The sequence below is a fragment of the Oryzias melastigma genome, linkage group LG21 (assembly GCF_002922805.2).
Source record: "Oryzias melastigma strain HK-1 linkage group LG21, ASM292280v2, whole genome shotgun sequence".
NCBI lineage: Eukaryota > Metazoa > Chordata > Actinopteri > Beloniformes > Adrianichthyidae > Oryzias > Oryzias melastigma.
This window is the reverse complement of record NC_050532.1, coordinates 2335192-2352113: the sequence shown is the minus strand read 5'-3', so window position 1 is coordinate 2352113 and position 16922 is coordinate 2335192. Positions and strand designations below refer to the sequence as shown.

General features: G+C 40.2%; 1 protein-coding gene across 1 annotated transcript in view; it reads right to left on the bottom strand.

Annotated features, from left to right (window-relative positions):
• Positions 1-15471, bottom strand: part of arhgap20 (Rho GTPase activating protein 20) — a 47630-nt gene extending 32159 nt beyond the window's left edge. Inside the window, exons 1-2 of the mRNA XM_024287064.1 lie at positions 15195-15471; positions 13283-13368 (exon numbers count right to left, since the gene is read on the bottom strand). Of these exons, the coding sequence (XP_024142832.1) occupies positions 13283-13368; positions 15195-15287 (179 nt within the window). The 5' untranslated portion in view covers positions 15288-15471. The remainder of the gene's footprint in view (positions 1-13282; positions 13369-15194) is intronic.
• Between the last annotated feature and the right edge of the window lie 1451 nt (positions 15472-16922).

Here is a 16922-nt window from a genome sequence, read left to right as displayed (position 1 = left end):
GGCCAGACACTCCACCACTAGACCACTGAGCTGACCATGGAAGCATCTTAAAACCTGGCTTATCTAATCACTAACCTGACTCCACAAAGGTGTTTCATAAGCAGAGAGTAAACATTAGCTAAAAGGAACGGTGAAGAGTTGGTTAAATACGATCCCCGTAATGTGGATTACCACACTCAAGGGTCAGTTTGCCCGACAACTTTTAAGGAAAGGGGTAAGTCTCACTGATAAACCTGATTAACCTTTAACTTCTTTCTGCTGAGCGTCCCGCTAACCACAGGGTCACAGTCATCACCTTTGAAGTTTTCCATCTGGTACCACTGACTCACTGTAAAGGCAATTTTTCATTCAAAGGGAACTCAGTGAATCCCTTTTAATTATAAACCAAATCTGGAAAAGGCTGCAGTGGGCAAACAGCTCGAGCAAACTGAGTGGAAGTTCGATTCTGACCACGTTGCTTCCTGATTCCTCAAAGCTGAGACCACTCATTGCATAAGCCAGTCGGAGAAATCTGTTCATCATTTGTACGTTTTGAGATAAAAGTCAATAGATCCAACTTTCAGTAAAACGGTTCACACAAGGCATAAAAATGTTATACAGAAACCATCTGATGGGATCCACGATTCCAAGTGTGTTGAAAAAGTCAAATTTTGCTGATGTAAACAGAGGGGGGGGTTCTTTGAGAAGGAAAGGAAATGATTAGAGAGCTCCATCCTTTCCTGTTTATCCATCTGAACACCAGATAAAACACTGAAATATCCTCCTCTGTACACACTTACTATCTCTGTCTCTGCCTCCCCGCATCTCTTTCATGTACACAGCCGCTCTCTGGAGTGCATGCACACGCCCTCCTCTTAATATGCTCTACTGTGTAATTACATACCACTATAGGGACAGCATACTTCTGCTGGTGACTGCCGCTGCTGCAAAACCACCAAAGCAACATTCTTGCTGCAAACTAGAAAAAAAAAACTGCAAAAACTTCACTGCTCTCACATTCTTCTTCTAGCTGCATCGCTGCCATGGACCGGTCCAGTTCCAGAACAGAATTCAGAAAAGAACTTCATTCTTTTTTTTTGCCAATAAAACTCCCTTAAATTTGAAGCGGTCTTTGAGTCAAGCACGGATAAAACTAGTAAAGACAGCAAACTAAATGTGTCCAGTGTTTCTGGTCACAGCCACTGCAACATGTGGTGATTGCTTAATCAACTCTTTACCTCAGTTGAGACAAAACATCCTTCTGCTTTCCCTCTCAAATGTCATTATCCAGTCAGAGATGTCTCATAATTCCTCCCTTTTCCAGTTTCCAGTCATTTGATATTTGGAAATTACTTTTGTTTTCTGAAATGTTTTTTTTCTTTAATTTTGTTGTGATTTCTAAATGGTAATGTTTTTTATTATTATTATTATTATTATTATTTTTTAATAGTCATTGTGAGTTTGCATTGAGTGATTTGTTGGTGTGATTTGGACTTCAGGGCCACCGTAGATCACAGATGCTAAAGTCATAGAGGAACATCTGCAGAGTAAAAAAAGCTCCAGTGAGCAGGTCAGCTTGAACAGATGTGATTTTACATTTGAAGGTGGGCGGGGGGAACAGTCATATGAAGGGAGAATGAGGATCTGATAAACTGCAGGGGGGGTCAGTTATGGGTAGGAGACTGAACAGGAATGGGAGAGCGAGGCTGTGGACCACTTTGAAGGTGAACTGCAGGAGTTTGAAGTCAAATCTGAATTTGACAGGTAGCTGGTGAAGCTGCTTTAGAACAGGTGTGATGTGGTGAATTGGGAGGGGGGTAATGGTAGAAGCAGCTGATTTCTGAACCAGTTGAAGCTTGTTGTGGGGTTGGTTGAAGAGGAGGGACTTGCAGTAAAGAATGTGGCTGGAAGTGAGGCTGTGGACAATGATGAAGGCAGTATGGGGTGTGTTTGACAGAAATTGATATGAAGCAGATGGAAAGCGAGTGATGTGAACGTGATTAATAAATGTTAGTGAACGTTTCCAGTAAAGCTTCAGTTCCTGTGGTTCATCAGCAGCTGTGAGTTAAGAGGACATGGATCCTCCTGACTCACGCTAAAAAGATGACAAAAAGAAATATAATTCTGAAAGAAATATTGAAATACATTGTGGTTTTCATTTAAGATTCATAAAACTTTAACTATCAAAACTGTGAGGCACCAGTGGTGATCATGAGTTTAAAATATTGCAGGAAGTTCAATATGTTTCCTTTTTCTCCCACCTCAAGTCCTCGTTCATTCAGCGGGACAACGTCACATAGCAGAGATTATTCATCCATCACACAAATTGAATCAAACTTCTATGACGCAGAAGCCTTTCCTCCCTGACCTTCAACACTCTTTCATGTCTATTGCAAAATCAAAAGACGAACCCTGAAAACTTGAATGAACTGCAGGGAAAAAGGTCATTTTAAGAATGAAAGACGAAAAAAAACACAGCATCCAAAAAAAGATAGAACTCTGATCAGGTTTGATCACATATTTTAAGAATCTGTTTATATTTCAAACTCTGCAGAAGCAGAAGAGGAGAAAAAAAGACTCCTAAATGAGTTGGTACCAAAAAGAAAATAGGTTAATAAACCACAGATTCAACTTTAAGGAAAGATCCCAACTACTGTTTGATTTTTTACCTTGCATGAGACTTATCTCTCAAGTATTTTTTTCTAATCATGTTATGCTTTAGAAATGAAAACATAAATCTAAAGTGACAACTCTAAATGTCAGATGTAACAAAAGCTCTTTTAGGCCAAGACTTATGAGGGTGGGGCAACCTACACTTCCTTATCAATCCTTATCAAGATTGTTTTTGAAACTTCATATTTCACTGACCAATTCTGAATACTGTGTCAACGTCAGGTACAACTTTTTACTGCTGCTTTGGTACATCAGATGCATGCTGTTTATTGATTCCTCTTCCGTTTATATCCCATGATGGCTGGCTACGGTGGCTGTTTTGGTTCAGTTGTTCCACTTTGAACCCAGAACGTATTCAGACTGAGGAAACTTGGAGAGAACTATAGCTTTCCAATTTCAAACAAACTGAGACCACCTTGGAAGATGGATCAGAGAGCGGTTCCTGGTCCAGGACCAGAGTCCACTTGGGTGTATTCAGACTGAAAATTTGTTACGGATTATCAGGGGAAACAAACTCTGTTTCACTTTAAGCAAACCAAATAAGTCAAGTCTCAATACACCCTTAAAACTGGAGCAAAAACGTAAACTTAAGAGTTATTGTTGCCACTAAGCTTCTTAAATAAAGTCATCTTAGTAAATATTCAATGTTTTTATTTATCTTTTTATCCTTGCTTTGATCCAAATAACTGAGATTTCCATTAAATGTATTAGTGAGGCATTGACATCCTCCTCAAACCATCTCAGTCAAGGGGAAAGCCACAAACAGAAGGCGACTCAGGGGTTAAAAACATGACTGTTGCATCAGATGACTTTACAGTTTCTTTTCAGGATTATCTCAGATGAACATCACACCATAAAGTCAAAGGTTTTAATCATCACACGCTCTGGTGCTTTTTTACTCAACGTTCATCCTGAAAACAATGTACTTAGAACCCCCCCCACAGCCCCTCTGACAGCCCGGGACAGACCTTGTAAAGCTCTTTCACATCTCGCTGCTCCCAAAAAGACAACATCTTCTGTATTCACCACACATCCCTCCCTCTCAAAGGTGAGACTGACAGGCGAGCCAGCAAACCTTGGAAAGTGATGAATGCGCCGCTAATGTCTCCATTGTACATCATGTGATGTTGATAAATTGAGTGTGTGGTCCTCCCGCCCATGTATGACCACCTTTGTCCAGGACCGGCCTTGGATCAACTTGTGTTGACTTTCAGCGAGGAGCCACGGCCCAATGAACCACACAACGCTGCATACTAATCTCCTGGAATGAATATTCAGGAACTTCTGACCTGAACCGGGACAGAGACGTTTCTCCATATGACGACGCGCAGAAAGTCCCAGAGCTGGAATCCAACCAGCAACGACCAAAAACACTGATGGGAAACATGTAGCAACAAACAAGGCTAACGGGAAGGAGTAAGAGATAAACAAAAACAGCTCTCCATTTGAATAACAAAGACAAGGACCGTCTCTGATGTGGAAACACAGCTCTGATGCTGAGGAAACACTTCTTTATTTTACTTCTGCCTAAAACCAAGTGGAAGCATTGACACATAAATGTCAGACACAAAGCTCTGCACTTTTAACTTCCTAAGGTTAACTTCCTGTTAACCTAAGTCTGCATTTGAAGGTTTGAAATCTTTATTTGAAGATGAAAAAAATTACAAAAACTTTTCTCAACTATTGAAATCTGAAGGTCTATGCCTCTTTACGGGGTTGATTTGAATGGGTGCTGTGGGTTTTTGGGTTGTCTATGACCCCTTAAAGCGGGGGTCGGCAACCTGCGGCTCCGGAGCCGCATGCGGCTCTTTAAGCGCCCCCTTGCGGCTCATTGGCGCTTTTTCAAAAATGTTTGACAATAATAAAAATTGTCAGAAGGAAATATATTGTAGCGATTTGGGTGGGAGCAGAACTAAGCAGATGGCTGGCAGGTTTGAATCCAGAGATCACTTATATCCCATATATTGCACATCCCAAGTGATTGGAGGAAGAACCGTACACACAGGCCATGTAAATCAGATGGTGTCAACATTTTGACCACCATCCATTTAACAGCACAGACCCCCGGAACAGCTGACACTGTGAGGAGCGTCACTCATACACACACCACTCTCACTCATGGTGCCGGTAAAACACTCAAGTCCCATAATGCAACACAAGAACAGACACTAACTCCACCCACTAACAAGGAACTATTTCTAAATTAACAGTCAGGCTGCCACAATATTTTTGTTTTAATACGATTTCTGTAGGAGGACAAACATGACACAAACATCCTTTACGTTTTCCAGTTGTTGTGAGATGAGTGTAGATGCTTCCACGCCGTCTGAGTCAGCGCACAGCAGAATTCCTGCCCGTGCGTCTGGAGCGCACGTGAGCGCACGTTGCTACGCGGGTTTTGAAGTCGGGTCACGAGCTCCACGTACAAATCGGCACGCATTGAGCGCGCTGAATCTTCAATCCGGTTCAAGATTTCCACGCACAGTCGCAGCAGCTCAGAGCTGTAACTGTGCGTGGAAATCTTGAACCGGATTGAAGATTCAGCGCGGGAGCTGCTTGTGGGCGGAGTCTGCTTCAAAGCACAGAAGTACCAAACGTGATCACGAAGGAGAAATGAATCATTACGGTTTGTGTCCGGTCAGGTTAATATGACACCAAGATGAGATGAGCGCTAATGAACAGTAGAAGAAGAATAGAAGAAGAATCTCCTCCCCGCCACTGCGTGCGTGACCGCGCTGCTCCGGTGTGGATACCACCTGCTGAGCGCGGCGATGTGCAGGTCTCACACACCGGCCGCGTGCGGTGCGTGGCGGGGAGGAGATTCTCCTTCTATTGTATTTTTACTGTTCATTAGCGCTCATCTGCATCTACAACAGGGAGAACCGAAAGTAAAAGTGTTGAAAATCCCCCAAATCTTTCTGAAGACTTTTGTTTTCACAACTCTGTCCTTTTAAATGTCTGACTATAAGACTCACGCGCGCTCCAGACTTGGAGGGCAGGAATTTAGGTGTGCACGCGCTTATATTGACTCTTCATTGAAAGTGTTGATTGACGCGGCCAGTGTGGAAGCACCTTAAAGGTGCACGTTACATTTTTGTGTTTTTTTTTCAAATCCTCTAAATAAAAATGACATCAAAAATCGTATTTCTTTATTGCATTTCTTTAATTTCATCAAAGCAATGAAACAAACTGTAATTCATTCATATTGTAGTGATGGTCTCAGACACGCTGGGCTTGCTGTCGGTCTGGCAGCGCAAGGAATTGTGGGTTACCCATTCTTTTGCCTGTCTGACTGGAATTGGATTTAAGTTTGGGTTTTCCTCAATGTGTTTTGTTGTCTGACTGTTGAACATTTGTGATTTTGTCCTGTTATGTTTGAATTCTTCCTGCACCTGGAGTGAGAATGAGGGAGAGACTGATCAGGACCCCCCTCTCGTTGTGTCATTGAGGGATGTCAAAATAAAAGCTCAAATGTTCGTTTTGAGGCTATTCAGCTTTTGTCAGATAGTAAGACACTGCAATGTCTCACCAACTCGTCATGAGGTCAAAAGAGAAGCTTATATGACACGAGGACACGCAGCAGGAGAAATAATCGTTTAAATAATCGTTTATTCGACACATTCTCCATGTGTTACTTACAGTGTAAGACTTTTATAAGCCGCTTCAATTTATGCGGCTCCAGACATATTTGTTTTTTATTGTATTGGTCCAAAGTGGCTCTTTCAACACTTTGGGTTGCCGACCCCTGCCTTAAAGGGTCATAGAGAGATTCAGCTGCAACTTAAGGTAGCGCGCAGGTGCATCTTGGAGTTCTCTCTTGGCTTTTACGGCCACCTCAAGGGATGTCAAGTTATTTACATGCACTTGAGATGTACTGGTGATGCTGTCGTTCGGTGACCTTACCACACTAGGGCTGCCACAAACGATTATTTTAATAGTCGACTAATCACTGATTATTTTTTCGATTAGTCGACTAATCGGGTCTTGAGCAAAGTGGATGTAAAGCACACATCTTAGCCATCATTAGCTTTAAACTAAATAAAAACTAGATATACTCACACTAGAATTATTTGTAAAAATGCTAGAATGCTGTAAGGTGAATTTGGCCGCTGAAGATGCTAGTGCTGATAGCTGAAGGTACTGAAATTGATAGCTGAAAAGGCTGAAGTTGATAGCCCCCTAATATATTTGTTAAATGTCAAATTTTAAATCAAAAAATAAAAAAGCCAATAACAACAAAAAGTTAGCCAAAACAGCAAAAAAGTTAGCCAAAATTATTTAAAGCAGCCAGCATGTAGCTGAAATATTCCAAGACAGCATAAAAAACAAAAAAGATTAAGCTAGCCAAAACAACTGGCATGTAGCTGAAATATTAGCTAAACTCCAAAATAGCCTAAAAAACATGAATAAATGCTAAGATAGTCCAAAAAGCTTGCAGAACGCCATTATAACTTTCAACTTTACTTAGCTCTGACTTCATATAATCGATAGCTAATCAACGACTAATTGTGGCAGCCCTACATCACACTAGTCAGTAGTAAGGTACACATAGGGTATAAAGGTAGAGCTACCATGAGTAGTAATAGAAAAAATCATCAGATCAGAAAAAATCAGAAAAAATAATCAGGCGATTAGTTGACTATTAAAATATTAATTTGTGGCAGCACTATATACAGGTACACAAAGTTGACTCTGATTGCATCATTTCCTTATTTCTAACAGTCAGGCTGCATGCACGACGCCCGCTAGCACTAATGGGCCCCTTGTTCAGAGTGCAGGTTTTAGGAGAGTTGAAAAAATCCATTTGATACCACTGTCTCACCATCTTCACCCCTACTAACAAAAAATGTAATCCTACCAGTTTTTGACCACGATCTGATTTTGAAACTCAGTCTAGAAATGTCAAATGGAGCCATACTTTATTTACTGTTTGCGTAAAGAACAGGAGTCACTCTTGTGTAACGCATTCGTCAGATTCTTGTTTCTCTTCCCCGTGGGCAAAAATGTACACAATAAATTGCATACTCTGAACACCTCCAGTGCTTTATAGATCTGGTGTTGACAGCAGTGAATGTACAAAAATGTACACAAGTGGCTCATAGAATTGTTCTGATGAGCCAACAGTCTCCTCGTTTTTAGGGAGACCTTTTCGTAAACACTTTTGTTTATTTGCTTTGTGTTGTTGTCTTTAAAAAGATGCTCATAATTATCTGTTTTATTCGAAACACAATAAGTGTTTGTTTTGGATACAGTTCAGTAAATGAATGAATGCATCTCAAAAATGGTATCAAGAATGCATGGACCACACTTTTGTGTTTGCGTGATTGCACATTCAATTGCTTCTATTAAATTGGAGGTTATTGCAGCACTGACAAATGTGAAGAAATGCTCTGATGGACTTGTTATATGTAGTTCATTAAGGGTTGAAGAAAAAGCAGCTTATAACAGACTTATCAGATTGTTTTTCTAATGTTTTTTTATAATTAAAACCATACAAATGTTTCAGAAAGAAAGATTAGTGTGAATGTAATACCATTAGTCTTCTGTGTGCAACTCCAAACACACAGTATGGAGAGAAAATAGGATCACCACAGTTTATGAGTGCAAAGTATGCATGTGTAATTCTTGATTTGTAACTCATACAACACATTTTGTGCATAAGCAAAAAAAATGACAAAATAAAAAAAAAATCAAATATAAAATTTACACATGCATAACGTAAAATTACAACAACTTGAAACTAACTACATGCACAAATCTTTAGAAATAATGTACAAATTGCTTGTTACGCATACACAAAACCGCATTTACGCACAAATCTGATGTGAGACTCTTTTCACGTCTCAGAGAAAGAAAAGATTTGTCCATAAGTAATGTGTTTAAATGCTGCTAGAATGCTGGGTCATCAGTTTTTTTAAGCTGCTTTGAACTTAGATTGTAAAGTCTTGGATCAAGAATTACGCACGGCCAAAACAAAGTTACGCACAAATCAAGAATTAAGCACGCACAAATCAGGGTGATACTATGCACAGTCACAGATGGACGTACACAACCTCCTGCTAAAGTAAGACACCCTCAACCCTTCTTTAAGAGAGGAGGGGAGGAGAGGAAAAATGGGAAGAAAGGAAGGATAGACTATACATTATTTAGTGATATGCGTTTGGTCATTCATTGATTTTGTTGTGTTGTTTGGCAAATAAAAATTTTAATTAGAAAAAAAAAGTAAGATACCTTCAAGCTACATTCGTTCACACCGCCCTCGTCAATGGGTGTTCACTTTCAATGTTCATGTAAATTAGCATAAATGTGCATTTCAGGCTTCTGCATTCAAAACTCTAACCTTCAAGCGCAAGTTTCTACAACTCTTTTCGGGCTCTACAGTACATCCCAAACGCTCAGCCACTGGTTGAACTTTGACCAACCAGGGTCTTAGATTTGGTACTAACGTATGGATGCTGTTCCTTTTAATTCACAGAAATGCTGACCGTTTAAAAAGGGATCAAGAATGATATATTAACAATTGTGGTTTGTGCGAGGCTAGAATTTTATGTCTTTCAGAATAGAGCCTTGAAAGAAAAAGGAGTAAGATTCACCGGATTTGAAAATGTCGCACTAAGTAAATAAGACGCCCCTCCCTCTTTCCTGACCTTCAACCCCTTTCAAATCTATTGCAAAATTCAAAGACAACTTGAATAAGATGACAAAAAAAAGAAAGCAGCTGCTGCACTTTCGTTTGCGACGCTACAAGTGGACAAACTAAACAAACAAATGAAAATGCAAGAAATACGAGCTAAACAAAGCAAATATTTTTATCCACAGAACTTTCGTTCTCTGAAGGATTGCACTGAAACGTTTCAGTCTGACAAGACAAACAACCATTCACAACTGTGTGTGTGTGAATGTGGCGACATTATGTTACGCCAAACACGCCACCTCGCACCGTCTCCTACACCCACAGAGCAGCTTCTGTTCGGCTGTGCAACAAAGCTACAGACCGAACAAAAACAGGTCTATCAGTCATTCAAGATTCGTTGTGTTTCTTAACTGTTTTATTAGAGAAAACAGAGGGAGAATAACCAAAGGACGAGCTGACGAGTCATGAATAACAGTTTTATTTGATGCAAAGTTTCTTTTGTTCACTTTTTGAGCGAAAACTTGTGGAAAAGTTCTAGCTAGAACAACGTGAGGCTGATGCAAGGACTGAAAAGTGCATCAACACATTTCTGCCCTGCGCAGGGGTAATAAAAAAGGACTGTAGTGCTGGAGATGACTGACAGATGTACTGGCAGTTTTCATGCTTTTTCATTTAAATCCTTTACGTTGGTGTGACACTGCAGCTTTGAGCGATGAAGTGCTCCTACATCCTGCTGTTTGATGCTGCGTGGACCCTCATACGTGACGTATACATTTCACTCCCTGAGGACTGAAGCTCCAACAGTATTCAGGAGGCTGAGAGATGAGGTTATATATTTTGGATGTAACGGAGTGTGAGGAGGTGAGCTAAGCTCCAGGCACCCTTTCAGCGCCTCCCAGGCTGAGTGAAAAGCCAGAGCAGGGAATCGAGTACAAACGGATGCGATGACCCGGTCTTGTGAGGAATTCTAAGACGTCCACCAGCTAGCAACACAAATTCTCTTCTTAAAACTGCTTGCACATTTGATCTAAGTGAGAACTTGAAGAACTGCATTCCATGTTGGGTTAGGATCTTTAAAAAAAAAAAAAAAAGGTATTCCACTTATGAGCAATCAATGCAGCAGTCTGTTCAGTCCCAGCATGTCATCCACCACCAGGCTCCTGCACAGAGGGGCAGCACTCTCAGTGACAACTGTTTACTTTAAAGCATTTAACCGTTTGAGGCAGGATGAGGTATTGATGGAGAGTCACAAAAATGAACAAAAATCACATAAAAATGTTTGAGATTCAAATGAAGAATTTCTTTTTTCAAATTAAACATGTAAGGTGTTTGGGGTTCTGAAGCAGCAACAGAATCCCACTTTTCATTGGTTGGAAGCCCAAACTGTCAGGTCTTGGTGTGCAGACACAAATGCAGAATAGCTGGCAGCGCCAAAAGAAAACAAAAAACAGAAGCAGAGTCACAAAGGCAAAGTCCATAAATCAACCAAGGCCAAAATCCAAAAAACGCAACACACAAAAAAAACCTGGCAAGGGAGACAAACGCTAGTGCGTAGTGCACAAACAAACCTGCAAGGAAGTGAGGGAGGAACCCATTACATGCAGAAAAGGGAGGGGAAAAACAATACAGGTGAAACCCATTAAAGGAGTAGTGGTGATCAGCCCAGGGGGAAAACACATGACGCAAACATGTCATGTTTGCTTGAGATGAGGTCAATCATATTTTATTTGAATAATAGTTTAGGTTGAAATGCCTTATTTACTGTAAAGTCCACTCTGACCATCTATTGATCTATTTTAAAAGTGGTCTTCAAACTATTATCATGCTGTTTTTAGAATAAAGTCCTTACATGCACAAGTGGGATGATTTTAACAGGAAATAAAGTATTACCTGGAATTGAACCACAAAAGAAACAAATTGGTGACGTAACCGTGGGGTCAAAAGCTGCCACAAGTGTTTCGGTTTAACTATATTGATAAAGTTTTAATGTTTACAGTTTGAAAAAGCTTGTGAGTTTGATGTAGGATCTACAACGTTAAGCTATAAGCTTCCTGGTCCGCTCCATGCTGATGCATTCACTTGTAGACAAATAGATCCATGAACGTCTTTGTTTTCTTTCTGAGTTGGAATCTGAGTCAAAACTGAACGACTGAATACTTTTGTTGCTCCGCTGAAGTAACATTGGGGGTGGTGGAGCTGTACGCTTGCGTGAGTGTATGTACAGGTAGGCGACGGGAATTTGGAGGGAAGGGGGGGCATCACTCAAATTTCTAATGAACTATAGCTGCTCTGCAGAAACTATGACCTAGAAAACAACACAATTTTTAAAACATTTTAGCTAAAAATGACATAATTGTAACTAAAAGACCAACTTAAAATAGATCAAAAGAGTGGAACTTTATGAAATAATTGACAATCAAACATAAATTCCTTAAAAATAATGATTCAAGAATCAAACTCAGTCCTGGTATCACCTCACTCAATAATGAACACATTCACCCTCACACCTCCTGAAGGGATGTCAAAGGTCAAGGGTGACAGTTGAGCGTGTCGAGCCCCGGCTCCACACCTCCTCTGACTTTACACACATGAGCCCGGCTCAGACAGACTAAGTGGCTCTGTCAGTCAGACTCTTTGTCTTTCACTCAGTAGATCGTCTGTCTCGGCCCCTCGCGGTACCAGAAAACAGACAGAGCCTCCCCAACTTTCATTAGCAAACACAAATTACATCCCCGAAGAATTGACCCATTCAAGAGTGCGGACGGGTTCCTTCAGCGCCAGCCTAAGTGTTGGCGTTTCCACGGTCCAATCAGTCAAAGCAGCCTCTGACATTAACCCATCCCGAGCCGTGGTGCTGTTAAGGACGCGGCTGCTCTGAAAGATGCTCGGAAACAGCCAGCTAAACGCTGTAGCTGGCAGAGTTTTAAAGAAATAAACACCGTCCCTGAAGGCTGTCTCTAATGGCTTAATTCCGATCCCGTAAAAGGAAGAGGAAAGGACTTGAGTGATATGAGGGTGATGAAAAGGTTGATAGCTTTAGGAGAAGTAAGCATTTCAAACCCCCAGTGGCCCAGCCTTAAAGTCAAGCCGGGTAGAGCGGGAAAAACGATTAATTATTGTGCAAAAATTAAAATTCTCTATAAAGCATAATATCGATGCAATACACAGACAAGCATCTTCTATAGATCCTAAAGGTCCAGAGCTGTGAGCCTTAATGATGCTTTAATCCCTCGTCTTCAAGCTTTTTCTCCACTCCTCTAATCTTTGTGTTTTCAGCTCATTTAGTCCCTTCCTCAGAGTTTTTCTGGGAACAATCAGGGACACTCAGGGATTTCTGAGTATTTCTTTAATCGAATCGTGATGAATCAGGAGCCAACATATAAATGCTGTTTGGAAAAAAGCTTATTTATTACATAGAAACTACAATCACAAACTAGAAACAAGCCACAAGCTCCCTGCTCTGCTCCATTCTGATACATTCACTTGCAGACAAATAGATCCATGAATGTCTTTGCTTTCCTCGTTTGGATAAAAACTGTACGTCTGAATAGATCCCATATTGCTATTTTTGTTGCACCACAAATGTAAAGTTGAGGTTTCAAGCTACAGTAGCTGGAGAGCATATAAACAAAGGGATGATGGGAAATGTACCAAGGCTCACTCAACACCAACAGTCCCGGCCACAACTCAGAGGTTATTTCTCATGAACTCCTGTTGCTCTGCAGAAACTATGTCCAAGAAAACAACATTTTTTTGCCTAAAATGTCACAATCATAATTAAAAGACTACTGGGAACGATTTTAAAATAGTTCAAAAGACGATTAGTGGACAAATCTGACCATAATCAAGGACATAACACAACATGTTGGCCACATGAAAGTGAAGGAAGCATCATTTTAAGGTACTCAGAGGAAGCAGTTATGTCATTGAAATCCTTCCTGAAGCAACGCGCTGAAGCTTCTCTTTAGAATGGAAACAGGTGGCGTTTGCTGGTACCTGGATGTACTCCTGGATCTTGTGAGGGCTTTGCTGATGACCAGCGAGGGAGCCGACTGTCGCCTCTGGGCCAGGGTCTTCATTTTCTGCAAAGGAGTAGAACACGTGCATCAAAGGGGGAGACGGACCATAAAGTCCACAGTCAGGGCTGTGCAAAGACGCTCGCAGAATGCTGCTCAGAAAGAGATGAAGCAACAAGTGGAGAAGAGGAAGCAAAGCCATAAAGAAGAGCCATATATCATTCTTGCATCATGTGCAACAGCACTCTAGTTCTCTCAATAAACCATAAGCCCCCTTATAGACCTGTGGTGATGTCTTTATAAGGGATTTTCTATCATTTTTCATGTTTTTATCAAAAAGTCTTAGATTTCTTAACTAATTTTGCAATAATAACAAAGCTAGAAAGCTTTTTTTTACATGTGCTGGACAAAACTACCCAACAAAAAAGGTCACACCAGGAACATCATAGAACGGGCCTGCAGGGAAAAGTATAAATTATAAATGGGGAACATTTTCTACCAGTTTCTTGAAATAAACAGATTCTCTTAAAAGCAGAAATAAATCATCTGTTCAATAATCCATGTTTTTGCTAGAACCGTAATCCTATTTTTTTTTTAAATCAGGAATAAACGAGGCAGGAATAATTTAGAGATGACAGCTTGATTGTGCTTTTTTTTAGATGCTGAAAACACAAAACAGATAAAAACTTAAAAAGAAACAAACAGAAAACTGTCTGCAGAAGCCTGGCGGGAGTGAACAACCTTTATTTAAAAGAAAAAGTGTATTGATTTGCGCTTAAGGCGGAGATCACATGAATCCAACAGGAATAAAGACATGGTGTGAGGACACAGTCAGCGTCTTATACAAAAAGCTTCACTTCCTCGGTTTCAAATCCTTTTTAGGAACTTTCAAACGCTGAAAAGAGCTCAAATAAATTACAAAAACAGAGAAGAAACTAAAAGGAGGGCAACAATTTGACCTGCAGATCAGACTATTTATTAGTAAACATAGATTAAACTATTCTATGCCCTGTCACAAAAATAAAATAAAAGTAGGCCAACTAAGGAATAATTAGAACACCAAATTTCTTTTCAATTTTATGACTATTTTTTTGTTGTGTGGTTTTGTTTCTTTACAACCTCTGTTTACAAAAATGTATATATTCTGGAGGACAAATACAAACTTTTCATGGTTAAATATTGATATGAGTTTTCAGCACAGTTTGGTTACTTTTGCTGGAAGGTTTCTGCAGTTCCTCCTCTACGTGGAAGGGGGCGCTGTTTACAACAAGTTCATCAAACATCTGCGCGTGCATCTTCAGCTTAATGCAGATGTTTCAAAAATCTGCAAAACTGATCCACTTTAAAGTTTTATGTTGCATCTTTTTTTTACTTCTTAAGATTGAAATTGGGATGACTTTTAAAATATTTATATGCTAAATTCTCAAACCCTTAAAATATGGGAATAGGCGTTTCCAACAGTACTGTAATTACAGCTAAGCATCAGTTCTAAAAACAAACCATTCAGATTTTTTCGGCTTTCAAAAATAGCTTTTTGTTACTTTTTTTTTATTTCTCAAAGAAACTCACAGCAAGGCATTAAAAAGTTACATTAAAAATTGAATTTATGAATAAACTAAAACAAAAATACGAACGCTATTAAAATGTTGTTAACAAATATGCGTGGCAGATTAGTAAACTAATTTAATTAAAATATTTATTTTAAAAAAGATGGAGCATCATTTGGTCAAAGGTTGTAAAAACATTTTGTGTAAATAAAGTTATTTCAAATGAGACTTTTGAACAGAGATCCTGCTGCTCTCCTGTCAATGAAACGGGACCACGGTGACAGAGAAAGAGAGACCGCACCAGAACCCGTTTTATTCTAGACCCAAACAGAACATTTTTGGTACCTTTTTGCTGTCGGGGAGATACTTAGTGTCCCCCGTCAAAGACTCGGACCTGTTCTGTCCCATGGTCCCCTGCAGCGGTGTCATAGTTTCCATTAAGGCTGAGTATATCCACAGAGCAGCAAACAGCGGCGGTATATTCCCATGATAAAGGCAGACAGATGTTAAGTTTATCCCGCCGAGAGGAGGACGCGAGTTCCGGGAGAATCCATCAAGGAAACGGGCTGGTCCGGTGAGCAGAGTGTTCCTCTATGTGTGAACGGTCTGAGCGCAGATTGAGTCTGAGCGCTGAACTCTCGGCGCGTGCCTGATAATATGATCCGCACAACTTCCGCCTCATTCTTCAAAATAAAAGTCGAGATAGTTTACCGGAAGGGTGACACACGTCCATAGCATACAGTCTGAGTCACCGTATTTATATGCTTTCGTTGATAAAACAAAAATGTAACATTGAGAAATGAAAACGTTTTGATTCTCAAAAGAAGGTAAAGACTCTGAGTTCCAAGTTCAGACTGCAGTAAGCAGAGATTTACACATAAAAAGATCATTTTTTTGTTGTCCACAAGGCTCACAGCAAATATTTAGACATAATTAGATTTTCTTGTTTGTTCCTAATTGGTAAAAGTTTGACCTGGTTTAACTGGCACAAATCAAGAATTATGCACGTACAAATCAAAAGTTACACACAATCTAGAACTACGAACACACAAATCCAAAGTTAAGCACAAATCAAGAATTACCCACGCTCAAACCAGTGTGATACTACTTTCTCTCCATATAGGTTGAGCTTCACGATAAAAAGTTCAATTTACTCATGCACACACAAATTCATCCACTGATGGTGACAAAGCTGCCAAACAAGGTGCTAGCCAGACCATGAGGAACAATGTGGGGTCTAGTGTCTTGCCAAAGGAGACTTTGACACAAACCTGCAACCCTCTGATCAGAGATTGACTACAGATGACAAAACTTCATGAAAGACACACGCAAATAATTAGAGAGCTTTTTATGCTGACACTACAACCCTCTGCTCATACTTTGGTCCTTTAGTGTCTTTGGCTTTAGTTTCAAAAGCAATCTACCATCTCTGACATTTCCTGGTAAAAGGGAGCTTTGTGTAAAGCACTCGCATTTTATGTGAAAAAGGCAAATATAGTTTCCATAAATGCCCTTTTAACGCACCATAGAAAGTGGACTATTCCCGTGCTCAGTGCAACTGGTTCACAGAGTTTCCAGTTCAGGTGTTAGAATGTGCTCTAAAAGCCAAGAATAATATCACTGATGAGGAGGAATGCACTCTGCGTGTTTTTTTTTTCTACTAGCTGTGACGCATTACACATTTGAACTGTAGCTGCAGCTACAGCGTGCCTCCCAGTAGGAAACCTTCCAGAATGAGCGAGCATGTTTACTTTCCAAAGTAGGCAAGAAATCACAGAACGCAAACTTCCATCAAACCTGCAGCTCTGTTCGTCTATTTTAAACATAAACTGTTCTTTCTAGGAGCTTTAGTTTCAAATCTGTTGGTGTCATGGACAGAGCGTATTCAGCCAAGCTACTGGGTGGGTGACTCCAACCATTTAGACTCCCTTTAAAATCTGGTTCACCGCTGATAAACTGATCTGCCACACAGAAAAGCAAAGCAAAACCTGACTTTCACTTTAACAGTACTTAAAGAGCCCCTTTGAAGAACATTGTTTTTTTGTGTCTAACATTTTGTGGCCCTTTTCTGAT